Source organism: Glycine soja, chromosome 16 (genome assembly GCF_004193775.1).
Source record: "Glycine soja cultivar W05 chromosome 16, ASM419377v2, whole genome shotgun sequence".
Lineage (NCBI taxonomy): Eukaryota > Viridiplantae > Streptophyta > Magnoliopsida > Fabales > Fabaceae > Glycine > Glycine soja.
The window spans coordinates 13,770,404-13,782,816 of NC_041017.1; the positions used below are offsets into that span (position 1 = coordinate 13,770,404).

At 36.5% G+C, this 12,413-nt stretch overlaps 1 protein-coding gene across 3 annotated transcripts; it reads right to left on the reverse strand.

Annotated features, from left to right (window-relative positions):
- Positions 1–3,013: 3,013 nt before the first annotated feature.
- Positions 3,014–12,033, reverse strand: LOC114390607 (ASC1-like protein). Of its 3 annotated transcripts, XM_028351406.1 has the most exons (7): positions 11,697–12,032; positions 11,307–11,536; positions 11,065–11,220; positions 10,507–10,692; positions 4,494–4,678; positions 3,951–4,026; positions 3,014–3,446 (listed from the first exon to the last, which is right to left on the reverse strand). In XM_028351406.1, exons 1-6 carry the CDS (start codon positions 11,835–11,837, stop codon positions 3,989–3,991), a joined length of 936 nt encoding a protein of 311 aa, XP_028207207.1. In that variant the 5' UTR covers positions 11,838–12,032; the 3' UTR covers positions 3,014–3,446; positions 3,951–3,988. The 3 variants fall into 3 exon arrangements, with proteins under 3 accessions (XP_028207207.1, XP_028207208.1, XP_028207209.1); XM_028351407.1 differs by lacking the exon at positions 11,065–11,220 and having other exon boundaries at positions 11,697–12,033; XM_028351408.1 differs by lacking the exon at positions 10,507–10,692 and having other exon boundaries at positions 11,697–12,033.
- Between the last annotated feature and the right edge of the window lie 380 nt (positions 12,034–12,413).

The window sequence follows — 12,413 nt, forward strand, 5'->3', positions numbered from 1 at the left end:
GATCTACATCCTTTGGTGGTAACATTCTGTCGGAACCTAACCTCTTAAACTCCTCTGACTCACTAAGACTCATCAAGACTAAAATATACCAAATGACAGAAAAACGTACCTAAAACACAAGGCACTTCAAAATTCTTCTCAAAAGAAATCTCTCGAATTAGAACTTAAAAAATATGGAAGAGAAAATGAACACCAATGGAATCAAGGTAGAGTCCTATTTATAGGAGCCAGACCCATGGAGGCCCAAATAGCCCGACCCCCTTAGATCTCTTCAAATCAACAATAATCATAGCACAACGCTTCATTTCCTGAACTTAAAACAGTTACCTTCTCTATCATCATGATGGCCAATCAAAGAGAGATGCAACTTGACAATGGATGCATTTCCGTAGAAAAGATATGATGAAAAGTTATCAATGTTTGATTTTTCCAATATGTATGTGCTGATTTTTTTTTATCTAATATCGCTTGTGATGGTACTGTTATTAACACTACAAAAATTACTATTTAATAATTTTTGTAGTTCAGGAATTAATAATTTTCAAAAATTCCCTTTCAACATAAATACGATTCCATTGTAATAACCACATACAAAATCCACAACAAAAAAAATGTATTTATGTTGTAGTACAGGGGGTTGTACAAAATATAAAATGGAAACATGTTTCTCTTGTAGATTTTGTACGCAAAAATGTGTATTCATTTTATATTTTTTACACACCTGGTTTTGCAATGGAAACATATTTTCATTGTTGATTTTGTATGTAGTTGTCATGCCATAGAGGAAATGTATTTTTGTTGTTGCATTGGAGGCCTGTACAAAATCTGAAACAGACACATGTTTTCACATACAAAATCTACAACAAGAAACATGTTTTTGTGTACAACATCTAAAATGGAAATATATTCATTGTGGATTTTGTACGCTTCCCATATATGCATAACAAAATCATGATTCTGTTGTGGGTTTCAAAAATTAAAAGGCTTAAAATGTAATTTTGGTCTCCCTAATTTTGTTAATTAATAATTTTGTTTCTCCTATTTTAAAATTAAGACATTTGGTTCTCCTATTTTGAAATTAAGACATTTGGTCCCTTTTTTCAAAAAATCAATGATTTTAGTCGTTCCATCATAATCTATTGGTTGATTGTCAAATAATTAAGGTTGACCATTATAAAATTTAATTTTAAATAAATTTTAATTTATTTTAATTAAAAATAAATTCAATATGGCAAGTGGATTCATTCCTCCACACTCCCTTCCTTCACCTTCTCCATTTTGATCATCATCTTTGACCGCCAAAACTCCACCCCATAGTTGTTATATGCTGACCTCAAACTCAGAATGTCGTCATACCAGTTTTCAACCAATTAACTTTTTCATTAGCTTGAAATGAACCAAAACAAGCATAAATCTAATCGTTGTGACCAATGAATTTGATAGGCAAACAAATAATCAATGACTAAGCAATTTCTGAACCAAGGTATATGCAGACTAAAACTATCAAAATCCATGCAATAAAAAAAGACATATTGTTGAAGCTCTCATGAAGCAACACATGGAAAACTCATTCCTACATTGAAAAGGAACATATCAAAATATTTGAAGTTCTCAACATCAAATTTTAGAAGGAAACAATGTTGAGACTCAAATCAAACCTCCTTGTCCCCAATTTTCAAATTCGATATCTCAACAATCACAACCTTTTCATTTTCCGACAAAACCATTTGAAGACTGCACGACACGCACCCACTGAAAATCATTGACATTCACCTAATTTCTAGTCTCGATGTTGAGACTGGCACAAACCTTATGTTATAGTCCTCATTTGTTGGTATGTTCCTAATAACCCTAAGGTTGAAATCGCTTCTTTTCACAACATGAATTAGAATCGCCCTTAGCTTCCTTAATGAGAAGTGACCCATCACAAGCACAACATAAATCTTGAAAATTTTCAACATATGAATGACAATCGCCCTCTTGGAATCTCTCATCCTTTACTTTGCAAGAATCGAGATCCAAAATGGTGATAAATTCCCTAACCTCAAATCATCTAAACTTCACAATTAAAAGCTCATTGGTTTTGTTTATCAACCCCAATGAGTTATTTTTGAATGAGAATTTCTTTTTTGGAGAAAAGTTGGGCAGTGTGGTCGTCGAGGGAGTTCCAGTAGCCGAAGATGAAAATCGAAGGGAAAAGGTGACAAAACGGAGTGTGGAGGAACAATGACCGTTCATGATTGCCATATTAAATTTATTTTTAATTAAAATAAATTTCAGTTTATTAAAAAACAAATTTTATAATGGTCAAGGTTAACTATTTGACAGTCAACCAATTAAGTTGGATGGAGGGACTAAAATCATTGTTTTTTTTAAAGAAGGAGAATCAAATGTCTCAATTTTAAAATAGAAAAATCAAAATGACTGATTAACAAAATTAGGAGAATCAAAATTACATTTTGACCAAATTAAAAAGACACAAGCACATTTCGGTGTACAAAATCTACAACAAAAACATGTTTTCACATAAAAAAATCCACAACAAAAATATTTCCGTTTTAAATTTTGTAAGCACCCTTTGTACACACAACAAAGTCAGAGTTTACAAATGTTTGAAGGGGGGTGTTAAATTCTCAAGGACAACCAACTATTAATTATCATTATTATCTTATATGCATAATTCGATATCTAACTTGAGCGTCAACAAAAATTTTTTAGAATCAATTCCACGAAACCGAAATATCACCATTCACCATTGGTAAAAACTTCGAGCATGTACCTTGAAATGGAAGTATTTCCCCTTTCTTCTAACGCTGCCTGTACACATTTAATTGTAAATATGATAATGAGTTTGTGGCCAGATTTGGCACCACCGAGTCAAAGCTTTAAGACCCTGGCGCAATATTTTGTTGCTAAATCCAATCATTCGCCACATTTCTTCCTTTCCCAGCAGTCATAAATGTGAAAACAAAGCAGCTAAAAGCAGCATTATCTGAATCAACTAGCAAACTAATTTATAGTATGATTTTCCTTTTGCTTTTTAAGTGAATTAGAACTAAATTCCCCGAATATAACCCTGAACAAGTTCAGAACTACAACGACTAAGTCCAATAATTTTCGTCTTCAATAAATCAAAACCAAGTGGATAACATCTATGGCAGAAAACATTAACGGACACACAACTTGTAATTCGAACAAGGGGCAAATAACCAAGAAAGTCAAAATATCTTAACCAAATGTTAGGAAGTACACCTAAACTTCAGGAGTTGCAGCATAGACCCATAGTTTAGAAGAATCAAAATTCTCTCCATCTGTTGCCATTTTATACCAGCTCCGAAGTCTGTACTCAAATCCGTATAAATATAATCCTCTCAATTTGATTAAGATTTGAAAATATTAGCTTTGTGGCCAAAGGCACAGAAAACGATTGAAGCTAACCAAATCATCTGCAAGAAATAAAACCAAACAGCATTTCCCTTAATTTAAGGAAAGTAAAAATCTAACATGATTTCATAATACTGGGGTCGTAGTCAACGCTAAAAAAAATACTGTAGTTGTTTTTCTTCTTTTTTTATTTCTCTTTATGTCAACACCTAACAAAGATGAACTTTAAATTCCCTCTTTTGCCTCATATGCCAGTGTACCATGAGATAATGCAAAAAAAGATTATAGAAGAGTTCAGTACATGCATTGAGAGAGGCAAAAGACGTTAAACACTTTTTGTGTGCAGTTTCCGCCTAACCTTTAGTTGATACAATGAACTAGTAGAAAAAAAAAACTTACAAGTTTATAGTTTACAAAATAATTATGGACAAACAGATTCTTTTTTATAAAAAATAAAAAATAAAAAAATAAAATATGGACAATTTAACATAACATAAGCCCACATAACATACGACAATATTCATCATGTTAGGGTGTAAAACAATTTGTTATCATTTTAGATTCACCTTTGCCTAAAGAATATATTATGCTTTTGCTTCCGTACTCAATCTTCATGTTCATGTGCATCTTCATCTTCTGAATCTGCATAAAGAAAATGTGCAGCAGTTCACAACAAGATAAACAGTTAAAAAAATTTCGGGATTGATTGAACATAAAACAATTAATTTCTGATTCTATGATAAGTACATCAAAGTGATATGTTACAAAAATGTCAAGTCATCATATCCTTTTTCTCAACTTTAATTTTGGTAAGCCTCTTTCCCAATTAACAACTTCAGTATCCCCCATTGAGTGATGGAATTAAAAGAAAGACTACAAACTAAGCAAAAGTTAACTCTAACATTTCTAATCCAGATTCCAGATTGAGTTCATAATACTCAAAGCCAGAACTTACATCTACAATCATATATTATATTCTGATAGTTCCCCGTTTTTCTCCTAATTATATGCAGATACTAGGCACAGGGGAACAAATTTTTCACAAGGTTGCTCAGTTAATGAAAAGTTTACATACGAAAGCCTTGCACAGAACACATCTTTCAACTTACCAGATCGAACATCTTCACTAACTTTTCCTCTTGCTTGGATTTGTTTAACAAGCATCCGATATATCAACACCCACCAATAAATATGCATAACAAGCAAGCAGTACAGAAGACTATTGAACACATAATAATATATTGGACCATCCACTCGGTGCTTTTCCTTATCCAAAGTGAGCAGAACTTCATAGCTGGTAAAAAGAGAAGAAAGTAAAACAATTGAACAGAGGAAATGAAATATGAATGAAGGACAGCTCTAGTGTTACTCCTCAAACTGAATTGTTAAAATTTCTATAAAGACAAAACAAAATTTCTTTTACAGTGCTTACAATAAGATTTATTTAGAAACTTACCCCAGTGGACAAATCTTATTTTATAAATCTGCTCAAACAAGACAGCTAAAACCGAAACTCATGGCCCAAAGTAATAACAAACAAGAAAAAAATGAAAAATGGATAATGGACAGTATGAAACAGCTGAGCAAGAAATAAATTGAAATTGAAATATTTTTGAAAATGTCAATACATCCTTATATTTGAAATTTGAAAATGCCTAGACGGACTCTTGCAGAGATGAGGGAGAGGGTTGTGTTTTAAAAACAACAGTGCAATAATCCAGAGGTAAATCTATTGCGGACAGATATGACATTTTGTTTCTCTAACTTATCACGGCACTGACATTACCCAATTTTCCCACATTCTTAAACAGTTCAAATGAGAATCTCCATGGCATGTGGATATATCATAGGAACTAAAGGGTTTGCAACAATACTTTTGAAAAGTGATAGAACTGGAACATGGTATGATGAAAAAGAAAGAGAAAGAATGTAACAAAGAAAGTGTATTCACTGGTGATGACAAAATTACAAAGAAAAACACACCCAGGTAATTCGAGGAACCTGAACCCTCCAATTATTGTCAAAAACCTTTCTTGGCTCTCTCTTTACACCTTTGGCCATTATAAAGTTTATCATATATCCTGGCTACAGCCTGCCCAAATCAGAAATTAACTCCCACTAAGTAACCCTCATCTAGTTAGCTAACTGTTTCTTTTTATTTCTTCTCTTATAAATCTGAGTAATAGAGGGGCATATTCTATCAATACCCCCCCCCCCCCCCCCCGCCCCCCCATCCTTCTTGAGACCTTATAGGGTCCATAAAATTTTGTCCTAACATCTCATTCAATCTTTTAGCCAATGATCTCATCTTATATGGGTTGAAGCTTCAAAAAAGCCCAGTCACCTTCCTCAGAAACCACATCTTAATTTCAAGTCCAATTTAGAGAAAATTGTAGCTCCTCCAATTTCATCCGACAACTCTACAATCACCAGAATTGGAAAATTGCTAGGAAGGGTAATATTGTTTAAAGTACTATAGTCAAAACAGAATCTCCACCCCCGTCCCTCTTCACCAAAACAATAGGAATGACAAAGGGACTTACACGTGGTCTAATGATGCCTGTCATCAACATCTCATTGACTACTTTTCAATCTCTGCCTTTTGGTAATGGGGATATTTACATGGCCTTATATTTGGAATTTGAGCATCTGCTTTCAGCACTATTGCATGATATTGTCTCCTATGTGAAGGCAGACTTTGAGGGCCCTAAAAGATGTCTTGATATTTATCTAAATCACCCTATATGAATGTTGCAACTTCAATCTCTATCGCAGGTTGATCAGGAATATGATTAAGCTCCATAAAGACACCTTGTCCTTGATCCTATAAGGATCCCTTCATGAGCTTGATGGATGTCAAGGTTTTAATTAATTCAGGTTCTTCCCTAAACAGCTTGGTTTGACCATCTTAAACTTCAATTTGGAATCATCAAAATTAGCTTTGATCTCTCCCCACGCAACCAACCCATTCTAACACAAGGACTATGTCCGCTCCCCTCAAAACCAAATAAGAAGTTTTGCCGAATTACAATATCCCCATAACCCCTTGTAGATTGATAACTGGGATGTTTGGGAAGACAAATTCCCATTTTCAACCCTTTTAGTTATGGTTAACATTCCTGGACGTTCTTGTGCTGTAAAACTATGCGCACAGTTGTTTATCTTTTCCCTCAAGACTGCTTCCAAGAATGTTGTTACATCTGGCCATAGCTATATTTTTCTCCTCAATGGTGCGTGCTTTATTCATCATCTCCAAAAGACTCTTTCTCTTATGCAATTTTGATTCTTCTCCTTCAACCCATTGGAAATTCTCATCAAATTCTACTCTTTCCCCTTGACTGCTCTTGCTAGCCTTTTAAATTGGGAGATAAATTTAGCCAATGTCTGCTCTAGTTTCAAGGTTAGAAGAGATTCAAAAGAATCACTCATCATGACTGGTTGGAGCCTGTCAATCACGGCAGTCTTGAATTCTTAGCAAAATCAATTTGAATTGCAAGTTTCACACCATTGGAACCATGAAAGTGCATCTCCTTCAAGAGCCACCATTACTGCCTCCATCTTTGCTTCTTCCCTTATTCTCCTTCATCGAAAATACCTCTCCAATTTTTGTATCCATCCAAAAGCACCCTCCCCTTCAAGCTACCTCTGTTTCCTTTCCCACATTCAGTTTGCACATTCCCTCCAAACTCCCCTTCATCTCCTTCCCTTGTCTCACCCCTTGGGCCTCCTGTTCTTGAACCTTTTTCAGATATTGTAGACACCAACCTCTCCACCATCTGTTGCAGCTTATTCATGCATGAATCTTGATGGGAGAATCTTGCTTCCAATCTTGCATTCTAGTCACTCTTGGAATTGACTCCAGCTCATTGCCACCCTCTCCAAAGCCTCTACTGGGAAATCCATCCTTGTACTCCCCATCAAATGTGCTACTCCCCACGCACAACTACTGAATTCAAGAGCTTGGGTACCAATTGATAGGATGGGACTAGGGTATGATGAAAAAGAAAGTGAAGTAATGTAACAAAGAAAGAGTATTCACTGGTGATGAGAGAATTACAGAGAAAAAAGCAGCCAAGTAATTCGAGGAACCTGGCCCCTCCACTCAATGTCTAAAATCTTTCTTGTCCCTCTCTTAACACCTTTGGCCTTTATATACCTTAGTACAACCTGACCAAGTCAAAAACTACCTCCTGCTAACTAACTAACCCTTGTCTAGTTAGTTACCTAACTGTTTCCTTTTATTTCTTCTCTTATGAACCTGAGTAATAGAGGAATGTGTTCTATCAAAGAGATTAAGGTTAGGAAGAGAGTGCTCAGAATTGGCAAAGCCTCTAGAGAATCTAACCATTAACTAAGAAAATCATTTCAGAATTTTTCTAAAATAGTACATAAATCTATTTTTTTTTTCCTTCTGTACATACGGCAATTGATTATTGTTCGCAACCCAACTCAGAGAATAAGGAAATAACAGTAAAGAGTATATGTGATTGAGAACAGAAGTTGTATTATGACTATAAAAGGAAAAATACAGAGGAAACGAGGTTCCTTCTGCCCAGAGCAAAGCTCCTTCAGAGGCCAAAGCTCTCTGCCATAACTTCTATAAAAAAAATATCTTCTCTCCCTCTCTCCTCACATTAGGCCCCAGTTATAAGAGAATTTCCCTTCTCACCCAATCCTCTCCTTTCCCACTAACTGCAACCTCATCAGATATTCCCTTCTCCCTTCTTATTCCTTCTCGTATATACCCTCCAAATTGTTGGTTTGGACTTTGGGCCTGAGTCCATTAAGGGGGTTCTATCATTGTCCCCTTCTTGAAAAACAGACTTGTCCTCAAGTCTGAAACTCGGGAATTGACAGCGAATAACTCCTCCTCCCAAGTAGCTTCCTCGACGCTTTCCCCTTCCAATGCAACAGAAGTTGGCGAACTGAATCACCTGCTATGGTTATAGTGCAAGAAGCCAAAACTGCCTCAGGCTCAAGAGGATTGGAATTGTCAGCCTCCAAATCAGTAGGGAGATTCTCCTCAACCCAATAATTCCTTAAATCTTTTTTAAAAGCGAGACATGAAAGACCGGATGAATGTGGGCAGAGTTTGGTAACTGGACTTTATATGCCACTGCTCCTATTTTCTCAAGTATCTAGAAAGGGCCATAGTTCCGAGGAGCTAGCTTTGGACAAATGCGAGCTCCCATTGTTTGTTGTCTATGTGGACATAGCTTAAGAAAAACCGAATCTCCAATGGCAAAGTGCTTTTCTTGTCTCCTTTGATCAGCACGAGACTTCATTTGGCCCTTGGCCCGTTGAAGATGATGTTTGAGTTGGCATAAAGCCTCATCTCAATCCAGCAACTCCCGCTGAACAGCTCAAGAGACCACCGGAGGCTTGTGACCATACACCACCTTGAAAGGAGTTGTGCCCGTAGACACATGAAACCCTCCTTCTTGGTGAGGTTAGTCAATGGGCATGCCCCTTTACTGTAATCACAAATGAACTTCCAATAGTAAACAGTTAAGCCTAAGAAACCACGGACTCCCTTTACATTCTGAGGTCTAGGCCAATGTAGCACACTGGTGATCTTAGCAGGATTCATAGCCACAACATTTATGGATATGATATGCCCCAAGTATTACATAGAATTCAGAGCAAAAGAGCATTTCTTTCTATTGGCCACGAATTTCTCCTTGGATAAAATATCAAGGACCGTTGCCAAGTGCTGCATAAGGGTGTCCCAATCTGGACTGTACACTAAGAAGTCATCAAAGAACACCAACACATACTGACACAAGACACCTTGAAAAATATCATTCATCAAAGCCTGAAAAGTAGATGGGGCATTCATTAAACTAAAAGGCATTACTAGATATTCGTAATGTCCTTCATGGATTCGGAAAGCAGTTTTATGCACATCCTCTCTCTTGAGCCTCACTTGGTGGTAACCGTATTTCAAATCCAGCTTCGAAACAAATTGAGTACCATGCAACTCGCCCAATAACTTGTCTATTACCGGAATGGGAAACTTGTTTGGCCACGCACATACGCCAAGTATCATCCCTCTTCTTCACCAAAATAATTGGGCTAGAGTAAGCACATTGGCTATGGTGGATCATGCCGTTGTGGAGCAATCACCTTGTAACCATCTCCCATTTTAATTCGCATCAGGCACGTTGCTTTAATTGGTATACCCAAAGCTGTGACTAACCTCTTAGAAATGAAAGTATGATTGGCGCCACTATCGACGAGTATGAGAATAGGACTCCTTTGACAAATCCCTGCAATTTTATGGTATGAGGTTGCCGACTTTTATCAGTGATTAAGCTCCCTAAGTGCATCACGCAACACTCACCATCCAGCTCGGGTTCTTCCGTCTCCTCTGCAGTCAACACCTGAGTCTCATTGTTGTCAGTGTTCTACTCATCAAGGACGAGGATCCTCATTGACAATCTGGACATTGGTGGTGGGAATGAAAAGGCCCTCCACATTTGTAACACAGCCCTATCTGTTGGCGGACCAGGAATTCCTGGACCCCTCTATCACAGGGTTGGATGCGAGTTCGTTCAGTTTTAACCTACGTAATTTTCTATTACGGTATCACTGTTACATGCATGCTTTGACACGGATGGGTACTGTAACTGCTCTACAAATTATTAGGCACTGAATCATTGTTGTTGCCCTATACAGAATCCAAACCGCTCAAGCATATAAGCACTTTATCATTGTTGTTACCCAGTACATAATCCAAACCACTCAAGCATATAAGAACTTAATTTGTGATAAATGAACCAGTATAGATGAAAAGTTAACCATTAATCCGTTATCCAGAAAAATCAAAGACAAAAAGAAGGAAAATCAAAGGGATAAAAATTTAAAACAACAAAACTAGTACTTCTGTTTTGTTAAGAATTCAAGAAGAAAGGAGTATATTTCCATACAAGATGAAAACATTTTGAATTTTCCTTTCAGAGTGTATTTCATTAATTCTTTTTCTACTTTAATAAATGTGTTGGGACATCATTTTGTTATTAACCTAGATTTTAAGAAGCCACATAATAGACAGGTGAGGACCATAAAATATAACAGCGAGAAGGAAAAATAATGTAAATTGGGAACCAAAATAATATAAACCTTGTACTCCAAAGAATCCAGAATGGGTAGTAAATGAGGCGCAATATGATCCAAGATAAAACAAATAGAATAAAAGCAAAGCTAGCCATTGTTTCAGCACCACTGTATTTGGACATTTTCCCTATCTCTAGAAACACATCGCTAGCATCATGAAGTGCTAAAACAACTGATCCAACACGAGCAAACCTGAATGTGTTAAACATAGAAGAGAAACAAAATCAAATTTCCAAAGAGAACTAAATTAAAATAAAAATAGAACTAGTGTGGGAATTAGTTCCACAATTCTCTCTCCCTGTCTCCCTGTGTGTGATTCGATCAAAAGGCTGCTTATAATTTTGAAGTAGTAGTATTTTACCCTTTTTTCCATTAAGGCCCAGTAAGTTATAAAATTCATTAGTCAAATGAAACGGATGATACAAATGACAAAACTACATCTTTTTGATAAGGAGCTTGAATTGAAGTAAATTCAGACAAATGAAATAAACAAAATCAACGGTCGAACTTGAGGACAAAAAAGCTTGAATGACAAGACAAAACGGAAGTGAATGAAAAAGATACCTAAAAATGTAAGACAGAACAATAAGAATTACAGTAGCAACATGATGACTCATGGACACTCCAAAATCGGAGCGCCTCGTTTCCCAAAATATTAAAGCAAAAATGGAGTATGAGTAAAATCCAGCAGCGTACATATAGACTGCCTTTAATTTCAACCTGAAATGTATGTTAAAAGGTTATAAATTAAAATCATATGGATAGAACAAATGATTCATAAGTGAGGCATGTGGAGAAATACTTACTTGATCTTTTGATCTGGCCAGACCTGGGTCCCTGGTCCCACCCAAAAGTTTATAGTATTTGTAAACCATGGTTCATCGTATGTTACAGACAAAGCAAGAATCTCGGCGGAAAGATAATAAACACATTTCCAGGCTGATTCCTTAAATTTGCTAATCTTTTTTCTTCTCTCGTCAGTCTGGTAGTCCAGCGCCGCATGCCCCTTTCCAAAAATCAATCGTCTAGCCACTTTCTGTCATATATAAAGCAGAGTGAACATAAAAGTCAAAGGCAGCAGAGTTTGTTTGAATAAACTTTGATTACAAGTTTAATAAGTAATATGTGATTAGTCGTGAGTCAACGGTGATAGAAGAGAAGAGAAGAAGAGAGAATGAGAAAGGTAAGGTACGAACCTCGAATATGAATCGGTCGAGAAAGAAGCGAAGGGAGGGGAAGAAGAGAGCGAAAATGGGGAGAAGGTAGAAATCATGATAGGCAGGGTAGGATTCATTGTGCCAGTCAAGAGAGAGGGAGAGGGAACTCATCGTCGTCATCGCATCGGAATGGAATGAAAGGCGTGCCCGTGAGTGAGTTGATCGAATCGAAAACACCCCTTTCCTGATAGTATTTTTTATAACATATCAAATTCCGCTCGCCACTCCACCTGTGTGTTTCCTATTATTCAGTTCAATCTGACCCAAATGCCCTTTCCGCTCACTCCATCCTTCGGAAAGATTGAGATTCCTCGTTACCACTAAGTACCAGGCACCAGCGGGAGATTTATTGGCCTACCAATTTTGCTATTGGTACTACCACATTGACAAAATTACCTTCCTACCCTCCTGAATTTCCTACACCCCAACCTTTCTCCCTTCCCCCCACATGACACCCCCCCAATCCTCTCACACCATTTTCTCTTTCCCTTTCTTTCGTTAGACAAATCTAAGACTTGGTGACGTTTTTTTCTTTTGTCATTTGTAACCAAAGACATAACAAAATCATGACTTCGTTATGATATTTTAGCTTACAATGTTTGATTGTTGTCCAATATTTGAATTTACCAAATGGTTCTTTGTAGAGTTGTAGAGTATACATGGATTGGAATACTTTTATTTATGTGAAGTTACAAT